General features: G+C 40.8%; 1 protein-coding gene across 6 annotated transcripts in view; it reads right to left on the bottom strand.

The window, feature by feature from the left end:
* Positions 1 to 786: 786 nt before the first annotated feature.
* The window catches only part of ttll4 (tubulin tyrosine ligase-like family, member 4), a 36,078-nt gene continuing 18,501 nt past the window's right edge, over positions 787 to 18,363 (bottom strand). For all 6 annotated transcript variants that reach the window (XM_061692427.1, XM_061692428.1, XM_061692430.1 and 3 more), the window contains 13 exons: positions 16,986 to 17,062; positions 16,720 to 16,911; positions 16,556 to 16,638; positions 16,255 to 16,383; positions 16,028 to 16,150; positions 12,304 to 12,402; positions 12,076 to 12,210; positions 8,839 to 8,976; positions 8,625 to 8,712; positions 4,451 to 4,661; positions 1,419 to 1,486; positions 1,266 to 1,336; positions 787 to 1,185 (listed from right to left, as the gene is read on the bottom strand). In XM_061692427.1, coding sequence (XP_061548411.1) covers positions 1,035 to 1,185; positions 1,266 to 1,336; positions 1,419 to 1,486; positions 4,451 to 4,661; positions 8,625 to 8,712; positions 8,839 to 8,976; positions 12,076 to 12,210; positions 12,304 to 12,402; positions 16,028 to 16,150; positions 16,255 to 16,383; positions 16,556 to 16,638; positions 16,720 to 16,911; positions 16,986 to 17,062 — 1,565 coding nt within the window. In that variant the 3' untranslated portion in view covers positions 787 to 1,034. The remainder of the gene's footprint in view (positions 1,186 to 1,265; positions 1,337 to 1,418; positions 1,487 to 4,450; positions 4,662 to 8,624; positions 8,713 to 8,838; positions 8,977 to 12,075; positions 12,211 to 12,303; positions 12,403 to 16,027; positions 16,151 to 16,254; positions 16,384 to 16,555; positions 16,639 to 16,719; positions 16,912 to 16,985; positions 17,063 to 18,363) is intronic.

Raw genomic sequence — 18,363 nt, 5'->3', positions numbered from 1 at the left:
TTCTGGGGGGGAGGACGTTACTCAAAAAGGGTGAAAATATATTCTTGTATCGGCCCCTTTATCCAGATCCTCACTGTAATTTAACAGCTTCTTAGTTGGCCCATGCAGCACCTCTCTACAAAGTTTTTTGGAGAAATACTTTTGCTAAGGACAAAAAAAATATCACCAAGCTGGTGGCCAATAACGGCCAGTAAATCCAAATTAGCAAAATGATGTGCTTCCTGTGGGTTTGTATTTTACTCTGGTGAAGGACTTGTATTACAGCAGCATACAAAAGCAAAAATTGAAGAAGAGTTGAGGTGGTTGCTTAACTTTCGCCGTTCTGCTCCAAAAGTAACAAACGTCCTATCGCATCCACACAGTGTCCATTCAACATTCAAACTCCCATAAACCTTTGCAAACAGGACTGATTAGTTTAGAAGTTTCCAGGGATTATAGTTTGACTATTATTAAAAGTAACAACTGGCAGGTCACAAAGGCTACTTTTACAGGAACCTATAAAGTGCGATTCTGGATTTGATGCCAGCCCTCTAAAATGCCAGGAAATCACTTCAAATGTAAACATTCACTCCTAATATAAAGCAGTAAGAGTGGTCGGAATAGACCACGTTCCGTATCATTTTGACAACCATTAAATCTCACTCCAACAAGCATCATCACAGTTCAAGTGATGTATTCAAGCATTTTGCTTTAGGGGCTTTTAAACACGTCAAAGAAGAGTGTGACGACACTCAATAATAATAATAGTACAATAAATGTATGTACTTGTTTTTAGAATTGCACGGCAGGCCGGATTAAATACTATCGTGTGGGTTTTTTTTTTTTTTAGTATATATGTGACTAACAATTGTAGTAGGTTGTCAAAATTGCATGTTTGGAACCCTTTTTTGGGGGGGTGGGGGGTACCAACAACCAACAGTTAGAATAAAATGATCTGAATTGTGGGTTTGGATCTTGCTCAAAGTGATCCGAGGGGAGGACTTTAGCAATAGCAGTAGAAGACCCTGAGCATGAGGTGAGCATGTGGGAAGGCCTCATAGGCTGGGCTGAGGACTGGCACAGGCACTGCTGTCGGCACTGGATGCGGGACTTTGCAAAGTGGGCGAACTGGGAACAAAGGTGTCCCCGTCTGAGCCTTCATCCAGTTCCATGTGATCCGACTGGTGTTGGTGGATGACCACCACCCTGGAAGATGAGGGCAATCACATCTCAGTTGTGACGTGTGCATTTGATGATATTGAGAACACTTCAGTCAGTGTGCACACCTGGATTTAGAAGGGTTGACAGGTGCTTCTCTGTGGTGTTCAAATTTGGATATGTAGCTACACTTGGACCACTAGGTGGACACACCCACACAGAGGATAAGCATTTGAAATTCAGAGTATAATCATTGAGATAAAGATGGTCATGTTCCTTACCATGTGAGCGGGATCAGTGGTACCAAGATGGACTCCCTTCTGACACAAAGGCCTGAGCAGAATGACACCTGCACACAGACCATGACATCAACCCAGACTCCATCAGGTTAGTAAACTTATATGAAAAAAAAAAACAAGTTGTCCGACATGACAAAAAGCCTTACTTTTTGTGGTCCAACATAATTATGTTTTAAAAAAAAAAACGAAACTAGCCAATGAAACTGGCAGAGCTCAACAATTGTAACCTTGATGTAATATTGTGTTGCACAACCTTTGTTTTATTCTTCGTACACTCGGAACAGGCAAATTTGTTGGTAACGTTTTGTCAAAAGGAAAAGGAAGAAGGAAAAACCCAAAATGGTCACTGAAATAACATGGAAGAGACAAGAAAGGAATTTGCTAATATGCATATTGACAAGCCACAAAGCTTTTGGGAGAATGTCCATTTGGACACAAAACTGGAGCTCTTTCATAAGTCATGTCAGCTCTATGTTTAAAGACACAAAAATTAAGCATACAAAGAAAAGAAAGAGAAAAAAAACACTGTCCCAACTGTGGAGGCGGCTCGGTTATGATCTGCGGCTGCTTTGCAGCATCTGACTAGGTTACTTGAATCTGTGTAGGGTACAAAGGATTCTCAAGACTATCAAGGCATTCTAGAGTGAAATGTGCAGTGTTAAAAAGTTGCATGTCATGGGTCATGCAACAATATAATGACTCAAAACCTGCAGCTAAAAATACCCAAGAATGACTAAGAACAAAACTTTCGGACTATTCTGAAGTGGCCTTCTGTCAGCCCTCAACAGCGGTGAAACTGAAAAAAGCAGTCGAAGAAGGCACCCGTGACAGCAGGAGTAGGCCAAAATAAATGCAATCATTGCCTCAAAAGATTGAGCAATAAAACAAAGTTAAAGGTACCATCATTTTGATCCACGACAGTTTCATTAGATAAAGAACAATTCTGTATGACCAGTTCAAAAGCAATGTCTGATTTTCATTAGTTAATTTTCAGTACATTTGTATTTATTATTACTTTTGTCCGTTTCTATTTTAGGGGTCACTGTGTTTTTCTGTTAACGGAGAGAGAGCAACAATTTCATGTTAACTTGTTTTTACATACTGTAACCATTTACAATGGGTAACTACTACTGCTACACTTGTATGAGTTAAAATGTACAATTCTGTACAATTATAAGATTTCATGATGGCGGCATCATGACACTACAACCAATTATTTCTATTGCCATTATTTCTGGGTGAAAATTTTGAGTTTAAATTTGATTCAATCCCACAAACAAACCTTCCACCACTGGCGGTGGTAATAAAATACAGTGGTGTGAAAAAGTGTTTGCCCTCTTCCTGATTTCTTATTTTTTGGGGATTTTTGACACACTTAAATGTTTCCCTTCATCAAACAAATTTAAATAACAGTACAAGACAACACAAGTAAACACAAAATGCAGTTTTTGAATGGTTTTTATTAAGGGAGAAAAAAAAAAATCAAAACCTACATGGCCCTGTGTGGAAAAAGTGACTGCCTCCTAAACCTAATAATTGGTTGGGCCACCCTTAGCAGCAACAACTGCAATCAAGCGTTTGCGATAACTTGCAATGCGTCTCTTACAGCGCTGGGGAGTAATTTTGGCCCAATCATCTTTGAAGAATTCTTGTAATTCAGCCACATTGGAAGGTTTTTGAGCATGAACTGCCTTCTTAAGGTCATACAACAGCATCTCAATAGGATCCGGGTCAGCACTTTGACTAGGCCACTCCAAAGTCTTCGTTTTGTTTTTCTTCAGCCATTCCGAGGTGGACTTGCTGGTGTGTTTTGGATCACTGTCCTGCTGCAGAAGCCAGGTTTGTTGCAGCTCGAGGTCACAAACAGACAGCTGGACATTCTCCTTCAGAATGTTTTGGTAGACAGCAGAATTTATGGTTCCATTTATCACAGCAAGTCGTCCAGGTCCTAAAGAACCAAACAGCCCCAGACTGTTGGTATGTTTTGTTACTTTTATGCCAGATGTAATGGGATACACACCTTCCCGAAAATTCTAGTCTCATCAGACTACAGTATTTACAGTACAGTATTTTCCCTAAAGTCTTGAGGATCATCAAGATGTCTTCTGGCAAAATTGACATGAGCCTTAATGTTCGTTTTGCTCAGCAGTGGTCTTAGAAATGCAAGCCATTTTTGCAGTCTCTTTCTTATGGAAGAGTAATAAACACTGACCTTAACTGAGGTAAGTGAGGCCTGCAGTTGTTTGGTTGTTTTTGTGTGATTTTGTGACCTCTTCGATGAGTCGTCGCTGCACTCATGGGCGGCTGCCGGCTCAGTAGGTAAAGCGGGTTGTCCAGTGACCAAAGGGTAGCTGGTTCGAATCCCGGCTCCGACTGTCCGCATGTCGAAGTGTCCTTGGGCAATACACTGAACCCTAATTTGCTCCCAGTGGGCCTGGCAGCGCCTTGTATGGCAGCAGTCGCCCATTGGTGTATGAATGGGTGAGACTTTGTAAAGCACTTTAAGCACTGTGATGGTGTAGACAAAACGCTATATTAGTGCAGTCTATTTACCATTTCACCCCTATTTTGGTCAGCCGGCCACTCCTGGGAAGGTTCACCACCTGTGGATAATGGCTCTCAATGTGCTTTGCTGGAGACCCAAATCTTTAAAAATGGCTTTATAACATTTTCCACACTGATAGATCTCAATTACTTTCTCTCTCATTTGTTCCTGAATTGGCATGACATCTAGCTTTTGAGTATCTTTTGGTCTACTTCACTTTGTCAGGCAGGTCCTATTTAAGGGATTTCTTGATTGAGAACAGGTGTGGCAAGATATATTCAGGTATGATAAACCACAGTTAAGTTAGGTTTATGTTTAACAACTGCATTTTGTGTTTACTTGTGTTGTCTTTGACTCATATTTAGATTTGTTTGATGATGGGAAACATTTAAGTGTGACAAACATGCAAGAAAATAAGAAATCTGGAAGGGGTCAAAAACTTTTTCACACTACTGTTAGACTGACGAACCTTTTGTCCTGTTGTTCCAGTACTTGCGCTCCCACTGGTCCAACACAATGCTGAGGTATCGTGGACATTGAAAGAATCGCAGGTATCTGGATGACGACTGCGATGGGAAAATGCGCTCAAATTCCCCGCGGCGGCTCAACTCATCTTCGCTCTCGACGAGCATGCGGACATCGTTGGGAGTCAAAACATCCAACACTGTCGCCAAGATTCCCTGACAGAAGAAAGAAAATTTGAATACTGCAGTATTGGAGACAGAGTTACAGGCTGCAACAAGTACAGCATGAGGTTTAGGTTATTCTACAGTATCTCACAAAAGTGAGTACACACCTCACATTTTTGTAAAAATACTTTATCGTTTCCTGGGACAACACTTAATCTTGTTATACTAGCCTTGGTCATCTTTATGTAGAGTAAAAAATTTTTTAGACCCTCAGAGAGTTATTTGCCATGAGGTGTCATATTGAACCTCCAGTAGTATGAGTACGAGCGAGAGCGATAACACCCAATTTAAAACACCTGCTCCCCCTTCTCACATTTTTATTTCAACAGTGTACCTTTGTTGCCAGCAGTTCGGACATGTACAGTGGGATGAAAAACTATGTAAACCCTTTGGAATTCCTTAAATCGCTGCATAAATTGGCCATAAAATGTAGTCTGATCACCTGAATCACAAGAATAAACAAAAAGTCTGCTTAACCTAATACCTCGCAAACAATTATATGCTGTCATACTTTTACTGAAAATAGCGTGTAAACATTTAAAGGACAGGGAGGGAAGAAGTAAGCGCTAAACAGAGTCAGGTGTGAGCCAACCTGGAGTCCAATCAATGATAGGAGATTGGAGGTCAAGCTTAAAGCTGCTTTGGGCACAAGAAAACACATCAGTTTAGAATTGTCTCTTGTAGATAAAAAAAAAAAAAAAAGATAAAAACTAAAATTCCAATGAAGTTGCGATGTTTAAAACCTAAATTATACGATGATTTTTAAATCCTTTTCAACCTATATTCAATACAGACATGCAAACACCAAAAGCGAGAAAAAGGTGACCCCAAAAAAATAAACATTGGGGGTGGGGGGATTATTTTAACATAAATTAAGCAATCTGGAAGACTGAAGAGTACAATAAAGGCAAAAATAAACACTGCTCAAGTACATATTGATGTACAAATTGAAGACTAAAAATAAATTTGCCTCATTTCTTTGCCTTTTGTTTTGGTCTCCAACTTGAGCCAGGCCCATCTCCACCTGCACCTGCTGCCTGCTTCAAGCTGTGCCTCATGAATAGCATCTTCCTCTTTAAGCACTCTCATTATGGAAAATAATTGACGATATCATTGTCTGTTTCCGGTACCAACTTCAAAGGCTAATCTCAAATGCATCCTCCAGGAAAATATTAAGTACAATATTTTTCTGTTTTTATTGGCCATTCCTGAATTTGAAGTTAATTCATTCTATGATGTGACATAACCCTTAACATTGCTCCGTTGCTTAATACATTTACATTAACATTTAACATAAACTAATTAGATAATTGTAAGTGTGTTTCCTAATTAACACAAGACGTACTAGCGGATCAACTCTTGTCGCCGATGTTACATGTGCTTCACGGTTCCGCTGGGACCGCAACCAGAACCACGACCCGTAGTACCTCAACACAAAAGTACAAAAGACCAGTGCAACAAATATGACACGGGCTGATCTGATGAGCAAAAATGTTGCTTAAACGCAATAGTAGCAATAGAGGACGTCCGCTCCAGAGGTGGGTAGAGTAGCCAAACACTGTACTCCAGTAAGAGTACTGTTACTTGACAATATTTTGACTCAAGTAAAAAGTAGTCCAAAAAAAGACTTGAGTAAAAAGGTATACAGTGAAATAATTACTCAAATACTGAGTCAGTAAATACTAACTTCAGCTTTCTTTAACCACAGCATGAAGATTAAAAAAAAATTACAAAATAAAAGGTGCTTGTGCAAATTCTGATGTTTCTGTGTCTGTGTGCGCAGTCAAAACGCCAACAAAACATCTGCAATTTACTGCACGGTGCTTTCTCAAGTTATAAGTGAGCTGAAATATCCACGTTTGGGCAGACAGTGCCAGACAAATACTACAATACATGACAGCTGTTGTTTTTGTGAGTCTAAATGTAAACAAGAGTAGCGCACCGTTGCCTTCATGGTAACTATGACCTTCCCAAAATGGTGGTCACGTAGGCACGACAATCAGCCGGGCTGACTTATCTAGTGTTAATACCTATGCCTGGGAAGCCCAATAGAAGACGACGTGTGAGGTGCAAAGGTCAAACGAGCAACTTTACATAATGAATTGGGACAAAATTCACAAAAACGTTGTCTTACAGTATCACAAACACTAACGTTCTCTCTCATCGGTGGGTAGGTAAAGGAATCAACATTTCATAGCGTTTGAAAAAAGTTGATCATCGAACTTCAGGCTAGGGTGTCCTGGTGCCAAGTGCACATGTGAACACGCTTATGTCTGAACATGGTGTTTTGTTATGGACAATCCATGACGGGCATAGAAGTCCAATAACAGAACAACACTCGGGTTCTGACCAGGCGGGCTGTTCTTCCCAATCACGCCCCTCAGTGTCTTACTGTTAGTCCCCACGTGAGGATTGAAGTCCCCCAGCAGCATGAGGGAGTCCCCAGCGGGAGAAAGGGGGCTGTTGTTTGGTGCACAGGCACAAACAACATTCAGGACCTGTCCCCCCAACCAGAAGGTGGAGGGAGGCTACCCTTTCAGCTCAACGTACAGGCACCGAGCCAGGGGGCAATCAGTATGGAGACACCTGCTCGGCGCCTCTCACCATGGGCAACTCCAGAGTGGAAGAGAGTCCAACCCGTCTCGAGAAGACTGGTACTGGAGCCCAAGCTGTGTGTTGAGGTCAGCCCGACTATGTCCAGTCTGAATTTCTTGACCTCCCACACCTCCCACATGCATGGTAGGTTAAGACTGAATTGTCCATTGGTGTGAATGTGAGTGGGAAGTGTTTTTTATTTATTTTTAGTATATGTGCCCTGCAATTGACTGGCAATTAGTCCACAGTGTACCAGATCTCTCACCCAAAGTCAGCTAAGTCAGCTAGGGATAGACTTAAGCTCACACCTGCCAGCTTTTTTGTTTGTTTGTTTTTTTGTCACGCTTAAATGTTTCCAATAATCAAACAAATTTATAAGAACATAAAGGCTCATCCTACAAAAAAACAAAAACAAAAAAAAATCTGGATGATTGACTTTTTGGAGAATATTCCATGGACTGACTGATGAACATTTTGGAAGGTGCTTGTCTTCGTTACATACGTAAATGTAACAAAGCATTTCAGAAAAAAAACATTCATACCAGCAGTCAAACATAGTGGTGGTAGTGTTATTGCCTGGGGCTGCTATCCTACTTGAGGACCTGGACGACTTGCTGTGATTAATGGAACCATGCATTCTGCTCTTTACCAGCAAAATCCTGAAGAAGAATGTTCAGCCACCAGTTGGTGACCTCAACCTGAAGCGCACTTGGTTTCTACAGCTGGACAACGATCCAAAACACACCAGCAAGTCAACTTCTGAACGACTTAATAAAAAAATAAAAAAATAAATAAAATGAAGGTTTTGGAGTGACAGAGTCCGGACTTGAATCCAACTGAAATGCTATGGCATGACCTTAAAAAGGCTGTCCATGCTTGAAAACCCTCCACTGTTGCTGAATTAAAGCAATTCTGCAAGGAAGAGTGGTTCAAAATATATCCACAGAGATGTAAAAGACTTAATGCCAGTTACAGAAAACATTTAATTTCAGATGTTGCTGCTGAGAGTTGCCCAACGAGTTATTCAATTTAGGGGGCCATAACTTTTTCCACACAGAGCCAGGTGTTTTTTTTCCCCCCTTAACAAATGAACTCACCATTTAAAAACTGCATTTTACATTTACTTGGGTTATCTTTGTCCAATATTTATATTTATTTAATCATATTAAAGTGGGGAAATTATGCAAAAAAAATAAGAATTTGAGAAGGGGGCTAAAACATTTTCACAGCACTATATATATGTCTACTTAAATGGTATAATTGTTAGATAAGGTTGTATATGCTTTGATGAACAGGTGGATTGAGAAGAGTTATTTTTCTGTTACTTTATGTCCTGTAATCATAAGCTTGTCTATGTACCTGGTCAGCAAAGCGCTGCTTGAGGTAAAAGGCACGTTTGACCTTCTCGTCAACAGAGACCTCCAGATTGGGCGACTCCTTGCTTACACTGCACAGATCACACACACACACACACACACACACACACACACACACACACACAAAAACACAAAACTATCAAACTTGCATTTTTAATTTGTACACGTCTCTGGTGCAGTACATTCATCAATCATACCTGCTACTGGAGCTGGAGGTGCTTCCACTTGAGATGACCACATCCTCTCTTTGAGGAATACGAAAGCCCGCCAGGTTCAAGAGGTCTCGGACCATTTGCCCCTTGACGGAAACATCCAGCGCTGTGTTGGAATGGAGGCTGCATTACGGAAACAAAACATGTTGTCAGGCTAGTATGTAATGTTTGGCGCCCCCTAAGCTCAAATTCTGCATTACAACAAAAGAACAGCTGTTGCTTCAATGTGATGTTGGTAATGCATGTTAGGCCTCTTGTATGTGATTCTACACAATTTTTATTGCTTTGAAGGAAAGCTGGTAAGGGGAGGGGAGAAAAAAAAAAAAAGTATTCGTTGGAAGAGGTAATTCCCTATCATTCCTGCATTTTGTGGCTGCATTGGTCAGTGCTGAATTTTGTGTATTTTACGCTAAGGACCTTGTTGGGCAGCTATAGGTCCTTGGGAATATGGACCCGAATTGTGGACTTTGTGTCAGTTATTGTTTTCTTTTTATATCAAAGCGTATCAGCGTTTGTGATTAAGATATCAGACAGCTATATTCCAGGCAGTTAAACAGAGACAAGTCATTCCTAGGCCCATCACGATAATTACTGTATCGACTTATCGTTCGATAGCTTTTCCGGACTCTATACATTTTCATTGTTGTGGTGAGCAGACAGTTGGATGAGCTAACGAGCTATCCTGCAAGCTAATGAGCTAGTGAGCTCAGTTGCTAAACAGCTCACTCCACCACAGCAAAGTCGTTTAAAAGGTCAGCGCCTCTCTGAGTTGTTGTTTGTTAGTACCCAATTAAGCGTCAACTGTTTAAGCACCTCAGTGGCACACGTTATTCAGCCAGTAGTTGAAGATAGCGAACGTCAATGCACAACCCCAATTCCAATGAAGTTGGGACGTTGTGTTAAACATAAATAAAAACAGAATACAATGATTTGCAAATCATGTTCAGCCTATATTTAATTGAATACACAACAAAGACAAGATATTTAATCTTCAAACTGATAAACTTGACTGTTTTTAGCAAATAATCATTAACTTAGAATTTTATGGCTGCAACACGTTCCAAAAAAGCTGGGACAGATGGCAAAAAAGACTGAGAAAGTTGAGGAATGCTCATCAAACACCTGTTTGGTACATCCCACAGGTGAACAGGCTAATTGGGAACAGGTGGGTACCATGATTGGGTGTAAAAGGAGCGTCCATGAATTGCTCAGTCATTCACAAGCAAAGATGGGGCTAGGTTCCCCTTATTGTGAACAAGTGCGTGAGAAAATAGTCGAACAGTTAAAGGACAATGTTCCTCAACGTACAACTGCTAGGAATTTAGGGATTTCATCATCTACGGTCTATATCATCATCAAAAGGTTCAGAGAATCTGGAGAAATCACTGCATGTAAGCGGCAAGGCCGAAAACCAACATTCAATGCCCGTGACCTTCGATCCCTCAGGAGGCACTGCATCGAAAATCGACATCAATGTGTAAAGGATATCCCTACATGGGGTCAGGAACATTTCAGTAAACCAATGTCAGTAAATACAGTTTGGCGCTACATCCGTAAGTGCAACTTGAAACTACCATATGCTGCCATTCAAGCAACGTCTTTAAATAAAGACGTTGGCCCTCTGGGCCAAAGAGGAAACGAACCATCCGGACTGTTATGGATGCAAACTTCAAAGGCCAGCATCTGTGATGGTATGGGGCTGTGTTAGTGCCAATGGCTTGGGTAACTTACACATATGTGAAGGCACCATTAATGCTGAAAGGTACATACAGCTTTTGGAGAAACATATGCTGCCATCCAAGCAATGTCTTTTTCATGGACGCCCCTGCTTATTTCAGCAAGACAATGCCAAACAACATTCTGCACATGTTACAACAGCATGGCTTCGTAGTAAAAGAGTGCAGGCACTAGACTGGCCTGCCTGCAGTCCAGACCTGTCTCCCATTGAAAATGTGTGGCGCATTATGAAGCGTAAAATACGACAACGGAGACCCCGGACTGTTGAACAGCTGAAACTGCACATCAAGCAAGATGGGAAAGAATTCCACCTGCAAAGCTTCAACAATTAGTATCCTCAGTTCCCAAACGTTTATTGAATGTTGTTAAAAGAAAAGGTGATGTAACACAGTGGTAAACATGACCCTGTCCCAGCTTTTTTGGAACGTGTTGCAGCCATAAAATTCTATGTTAATGATTATTTGCTAAAACAATAAAGTTGATCAGTTTGAACATTAAATATCTTGCCTTTGTAGTGTATTCAATTAAATATAGGTCGAACATGATTTGCAAATCATTGTATTCTGTTTTTATTTATGTTTAACACAACATCCCAACTTTATTGGAATTGGGGTTGTCTATTGATTGACAAGTGAAGGGCTTGTCTTCAGCCAACCAACCACACAGTAGCCGGGTTTACATGCAGACGTTTTGGTCATTCCGATTGAAGATCTTTGGTCAACTGTTTACATGTGACGTGATCCATTCTGTTCAGGTGTATACATGATGTGCACTACATCTAATCAGAACAGCCGTGTGACCTATGCACTTTGTCGTGAACGTCACCATTTATCAAGCTGGAGGTCCATCTTCTATTGAGCACAATAGTTGGGATTGTTTTTATACATTAAAAAAGCTTAATAAAAACAACTTATAAGTAGTTAAAAACAAGAGCTCTGTCAAATATGAGCCGCCATATTTATGCCGTGCGAAAACAATGACGTAAATGCGCATTTACGTCGAGAAGAAGCTTGCCTTGACAGAGGTTTTCCCAGCTCTACTCCGAATGACTATCTATAAGGCGAAAATATATGATTATTTTCTGCTACAGAAACGCAAAACCATATGTTTAGTGACCTTTTTACAACGGTTTGTGGTGTGCTACCAACTGGGCCAATGCTGAAAAAACCCCCACAAATTTAATAAATAAATGAATTTTTAAAATACTAATAATAACATTTTAAAAATCGGGCATTCACTAAATATAAAAAATTTAACCAAAAAAAACAAGATGTTGGAGGAGTTGAAGGGCTTAACCAGCATTGTGTCAACTCTAGCAGTGGCTTGGGTGAGAATAACTTTTTAAACAAAGAGTTGCAGATTGCAGTTTTAAGCACAGAAGCTTGGTTATTTATTGATGAAAAGCCAAAATGAGTGAAAGCAAAAATTGAGAACTGTCATTATAATGGTACCTTTTCTGTGCATGCGTGTGTTTGTGTGTGTTACCTGGGTGAAATGTTGACCTCTAGGATCCAAGGTTTCAGGTTTTCATCTAGCATGATATCGAAGCCGAACAGCTCATGACAACTGTAAGGTGTGCGTACATGCATCTTGAGCAGAGAGTTCACGTATGGTTCTGACCTAATGACACGAACGTGAGAGAGACAGGAAGTCTGCTTCAAAATCCAGCGGAGTAAATATCTTTAATACAAAGCAGAAAAAAAATTGTCTTACGCAATTATTGTTTTGATGACAATGTCTTTTATCTTCTCCCAAATCAAGATGGTGTTTACTCCCCTGGAGCCAAGATACTGCCACAAGGCCTTCACAGTCCTGAAAACACGCACGTGTACTCAGACTACATCTACAAGTTACAACTCTTTTCCTTTACCCTACATTGAAAAACACACCAATGATATTTAAAAAAATATTTCAGTGAACATGAAAACACATTTGTATCAGGCACAGAAAGCGCATAGGAAAGCATAGGAAGCGCTGCAATAAACTACACACAAAAATAAAATCATCTTATATTACTATGTAACAGCCCACACTGTGCCATCACCACACAAAAGGGGACAAGCAAAAAATGATTTTTTTTAAAAAAATTGTTAGCCTCATAATATAATCGCCCGAGTCATTTTTAACTTACTGTCACAATAGCAATAAAAATACCAATGTGCTTGCCAATAATAGTGATTTTTTTTTTCTTTCTTTTTTTTTTTTCCCTTTGAGTATGTGTAGATTCTCAGTGAGCCAGGTCATGGTACGCCTGAAGGCTGAATCGAGGCAAATGGACTGTTGTCAAAAATGACTTAGCGGCTGAAATAAGTATTTAACACGTCACCATTTTTCTCACTAAATATAGGTCCAAAGTTGCTATTGACCTGAAAATGTTGACCAGATGTTGAGAACAACTCAAGTAATCCATACAGACAAAGATAGTAGGACAAATAAGCTCATAAATTAAGTGTGTAAAAATGTGAAATGACACAGGGATGAAGTATTGAACACATGAAGGGAGGTGCAAAAAGGCATGGGAAGCCAAGACAACACCTAAAATCTATTAATAATTAAACAGCAATCCAGCCCCTTGTCAGTGCAAATGAATGTCAGCTGGTTCACTCCTAATTAATAGCCTAAAAAAAGGTTTCATTGCCAGGATTTGAGTCAAAACGCATCTCATGATGGGTAAGAGAAAAGAGCTGTCTCAAGACCATCACAAACTATCCATCCATCCATTTTCTGAGCCGCTTCTCCTCACTAGGGTCGCGGGCGTGCTGGAGCCTATCCCAGCTGTCATCGGGCAGGAGGCGGGGTACACCCTGAACTGGTTGCCAGCCAATCGCAGGGCACATAGAAACAAACAACCATTTGGACTCACAGTCATGCCTACGGGCAATTTTAGAGTCTCCAATTAATGCATGTTTTTGGGATGTGGGAGGAAACCGGAGTGCCCGGAGAAAACCCACGCAGGCACGGGGAGAACATGCAAACTCCACACAGGCGGGGCCAGGGATTGAACCCGGGTCCTCAGAAATGTGAGGCTGACGCTCTAACCAGTTGTCCACCGACTCGTCCACCAATGCCATCGTTAAAACATAACGATGGCATTGGTTACAGGTGCATATCTAAGCTTCTGAACGTTCTAATGAGCACGGTTGGGGCCATAATACGTAAGTGGAAAGCCAATCATACCACCATAAATTTCCCTTGATCAGGTGCCTCCTCGCAGGATTTCTGACAGAGGGTTGCAAAGACTAATCGGAAGAGTTGCTGAAGAGCCAAGGACCACCTGTGGAGAGCTTCAAATAGACCTGGAATTAGCAGGTACGGTTGTCACAAGGAAAACAGAAAGTAATGTACGCTGCCATGGTCTGTATGCACACTCACCACACAAGACCCCATTGCTGGGGGAAAAAAAAGCATGTCAAAGCTCGTTTAAAGTTGGTTGAACAACATTTGGACAAGCCAGTTAAACACTGAGAGGATATAGTCTGGTAGGATGAGAGCAAAATTTAACTGCTTGGATGCCATAACACACACCATGTTTGGAAGAGAAATGGCACTGCACATCATCCCAAATACACCATCCCAACAGTGAAGTTCGGAGGTAGGAACATGATAGTGGGGGCTGCTTTTCAGCAAATGGTACTGGTAAACTTCAAATTATTGAAGGAAGGATGAATGGGCAAATCTACAGAGAAATTCTTGAGAGAAATCTGCTGCCATCTACAAGGATGATGAAAATGAAACGAGGGTGGACATTTCAGCAGGATAATTATCCCAAAACATACTGCCAAGGAAACTCTCAACTGGTTTAAAAGAAAACAAATATAGCTGATAGAATGGCCCAGTCAATCACCCGACTTGAATCCAATCGAAAACCTATGGAAAGAACTGAAACTCAAGGTCCATAAAAGAAGCCCACGGAATCAGATTTGAAGACTGCTTGCGTGGAGGAATGGGCCAAAATCACACCAGAGCAATGCATGAGACTAGTTTCTCCATACAGGAAGCGTCTTGAAGCTGTCACAGCAAACAAAGGCTTTTGTACAAAGTAACGGTCATAAATAAATACCAGTGGGCGTGTTCAAGACTTTTTCCCTTCATTTCAGATTATTACACACAACTTAATTTATGATTTTATTTGTTCTACTTTCTTTGAATGTATGGATTACTTGGGTTGTTCCCAACATCTGGTAAAATTGTCATGTCAATAGCACCTTTGGAAATACAGTGGGTACGGAAAGTATTCTTACCCCCTTAAATTTGTTTTAAAATGGACAGGACCCGAGTTAAATATAGGAGTGTCACATCAAAGGGTCTGAATACTTATGGCCGTGTGTCTTTAATAAATTTGCAAACATTTCATCAATTAATGTTTTTCTGTCAATATGGGGTACTGTCTGTGTGTACATTGATGAGGGGAAAAAATTAACTTAAATGATTTTAGCAAATGGCTGCAATATAACAAAGTGAATAATTTAAGGGGGTCTGAATACTTTCCGTACCCACTGTATATTTAATGAGAAAAATGGTGATGTGTTAAATGCTTCAGCCGCTGTATGCTATTAGGCTAACAAAATATGTTTAAAATAACAGAATGAAGTAAAATCTTCACCCTGACTACAGTTTTCTAAAAAGTGAGTTACATGGTGCATACAGTTGTGCTCATACGTTTACATATCCTTGCAGAATTTATGATTTCCTGCCCATTTTTTCAGAGAATATGAATGTTAACACAAAACCTTTTCTTTCACTCATGGTTAGTGCTTGAGTGAAGCGATTTATTATCAAACAACTGCGTTGGTTTACTCTTTTTAAATCATAATGACAACAGAAACCACACAAATGACCTTGATCAAAAGTTTACATACCCCAGTTTTGAATACTGTGTATTGCCCCCATGAGATGTCAATGCAAGGGTCTGTCAAAAGCCCAGAAAGTCACTGAACCTTTATATACACACTGATTACAAGCAGACATATCACAGGGTTGGATGGTTACCTTCAGCTATTTATCAGAATCAGAACCATCTTTATTTGCCAAATATGTCCAAAAAACACACAAGGAATTTGTCTCCGGTAGTTGGAGCCGATCTAGTATGACAACAGACAGTCAATTGACAGCTCCCCTTGCCATTTTGCCTTTAGTCATTCAAACCAATTTGTGTCAACTTGTGTGCATGTTATCAGGCCAAAATCTCAAGGGCATGTAAACGTTTGATCAGGGCCATTTGTGTAGTTTCTGTTGTCATTATGATTGAAAAAGCGTAAACATAGTTGTTTGATAATAAATAGCTTTACCCAAGCACAAACAATGAGTGAAAGAAAAGTTTCTGTGTTGTCCTTCATATTCTCTGAAAAATGGCAGAGAAATCATAAATTCTGCCAGGGGATGTAAACTTATGAGCACAACTCCATGTGTCTTCAACTGTACTGCCCTTTTGTGTTACCATTTGTGTCCCTGGCAGGCTTTGTCATCGCTGTTAGCCTGGTACTCAGAATTTTTCTTATTGACGCTGTAGTTGGTCAGATGCATGAACTTGTTACTCAGCGTCTTCATGGAGGACGAATATCTGCAGAGGGAGAGAACATCCAAGTTTAGCTAAATTATTGCCCCCATGCCACACATTTTCTTCATATTAAATGTCACTACGGTAAATGGTTGGTGAACACTGACTTGCAGCTAGCGAAGCGGACCAGTCCATCTGAGAAGATATATATTCTGAGAGGGTCGTAGCATGTCACATAGACATAGATGCGCAGGTCAAACTTGTTGCCACTGATGAGGTAGGGCTTGTGGAGATACCTGACAAACAAGGTTTATTATTGCTAGAGAAACATTGCGACTGAAATATATATATATTTTTTTAATCAATGGACAAAAGTTTTGGGAAATATTCAATAGCTCCCCCAACTTAATAATAATAATAATCTGTCCCAAGACCTTTGTTCATACAATGTACTTTGTGACTTATTACTTCTGGACCAGAAATGATTTCTTGCGCGGCATCTGGCTCCATTTGTGAATGACTTGGATTCCTGTTCCTCTGGCCGAGGCGGGCTGTTGGGACATATTAAATCCTGTAAAAATGTCGACAATTGTGGGGGCAACACTTGATAAAGTAATGCAATGTGAATTTACAGGTTTAATGATCCACTTCTGTCTGGACCCATCCTTCCAGGCCTTGCGTAGCTGCAGGATGTCCTGAGGAAGGACAAACGTGCGTGGGAAAAAGTTGAACTCGTGCTTGCCGAAGCGACACGCCATCTTGGACAGATTCTTCCACAGACGGTCCTTCCTGCCAATCTGGAATGTTCCCGGGAAGTGGTTCAACTAGGAAGTGCCAGAAAGGGACAAAATTACATTTTATCTAGACTGAATTATTTCACGCTATGTCAGGTTCTCACCTTCTGGTGCTCTTGAAGAGTTCTGAAACAAGAAGACTTCATGTGGTGGCCCCAGCAGCCCAACCAGTCATTGCTTTCTAAATTATCAGACACTCAATGGTAAGTGTTTTGAACTTGTCAAAATGACACAATAGGGCTCCACGACATTTTGTTTGCGCATCGTCATCACAATATACGTGTGCGCAATAGTCACATCACAGGGTCTGCGTCAATGTTGGTGTTCTGGAATATACAGTATATCAACTGTAATATAAAACGTGACCAGCAGAGCGACATGTTTGGATATGCTAATAGAAAGAATGTAGGCCTGCTGCATTTCCTATTTCGCTCTTCAGAATGAAACTATTGGAGGGAGGTACGACTGCGTGAGTGTGCAGGTGCGTTCAGGGACACTGTGTAAATGGGACAGAATTTTCTTATGTATGCAGTACAGGAAGACCTCAATTTACGAACGAGTTCCGTTCCTACGCTGGCGACGTAACACGAATTTCCGCGTAAGTCGGATTTCACCGTTAAAGTCAAAATTTACGGCGAAATACTTCTGTTACGGGTATTGTCCCACGTGATTCTGACAGCAAGCTTAGTGTGTGTGGGCGTGTGCGTCGATGTGTGAGTGAGACGGGACTGCGCAGGAGTCGTCCGGCGGGACTGTGAAGGACGAAGGAGTGCGCGCCGGTGCGAGTGTGGACAGTAGCAAGTGTAGTGACGGCGACCGGGGAAGAGTAGCGATGAGCGGAGGACTCGTTGACCTTGAATGTGCAGAGGAGCTAATAAAGCCATTAAAGAAGCAAATAGGTGCTACGTGCCTTTATTGTTGCCGCCACTCAGGTCAGCTACGAGAGAAGGGAGTTAACCCCGGCGTCTCCGGACCATGGTCAGGTGACCGGAGCAGGAAAGGTTAACACTTCGTATAAAGAATCTAAAATACATTAAAATAAAAAAATAAGATGCTGTACTTATCATTACTGCTAAGAGTGTGAAAAAAGGAGGGTGAAAAAGGCAAAGATACTCCCAGCGCACAAACATAGACAAGCACTATGCACTAGCTAAGCAGAAACACTATGGTGGCTAAGACAAAATGGCGGACAAGGCACGGGCGTCGTAAAGTCGAAACGTCGTAGGTCGAGTGCGTCGTAACTAGAGGACTTCCTGTACATAATTGTAAAAATGGATGACTAGGAAAATTATTATTTGTATCAGAATGCGTTAGTTAAAACACTATGATCACACTGTGATAATATGGAATTTATTTAGTTTTGTAATATAAGGATGCTAAGTTATCAATGTCCTTTCACCAATGTTCCTGTCATACTGTGTTGCACGTTTTTGTTTGCACATTATGGACAAAATCCTTGTTTTTGTTTAATTCCTTATTTTA

This window comes from Phycodurus eques, chromosome 12 (assembly GCF_024500275.1).
Source record: "Phycodurus eques isolate BA_2022a chromosome 12, UOR_Pequ_1.1, whole genome shotgun sequence".
Classification (NCBI taxonomy): domain Eukaryota; kingdom Metazoa; phylum Chordata; class Actinopteri; order Syngnathiformes; family Syngnathidae; genus Phycodurus; species Phycodurus eques.
Note: the sequence above shows the minus strand (reverse complement) of the source record. Positions and strands in the feature narration are given on the sequence as shown.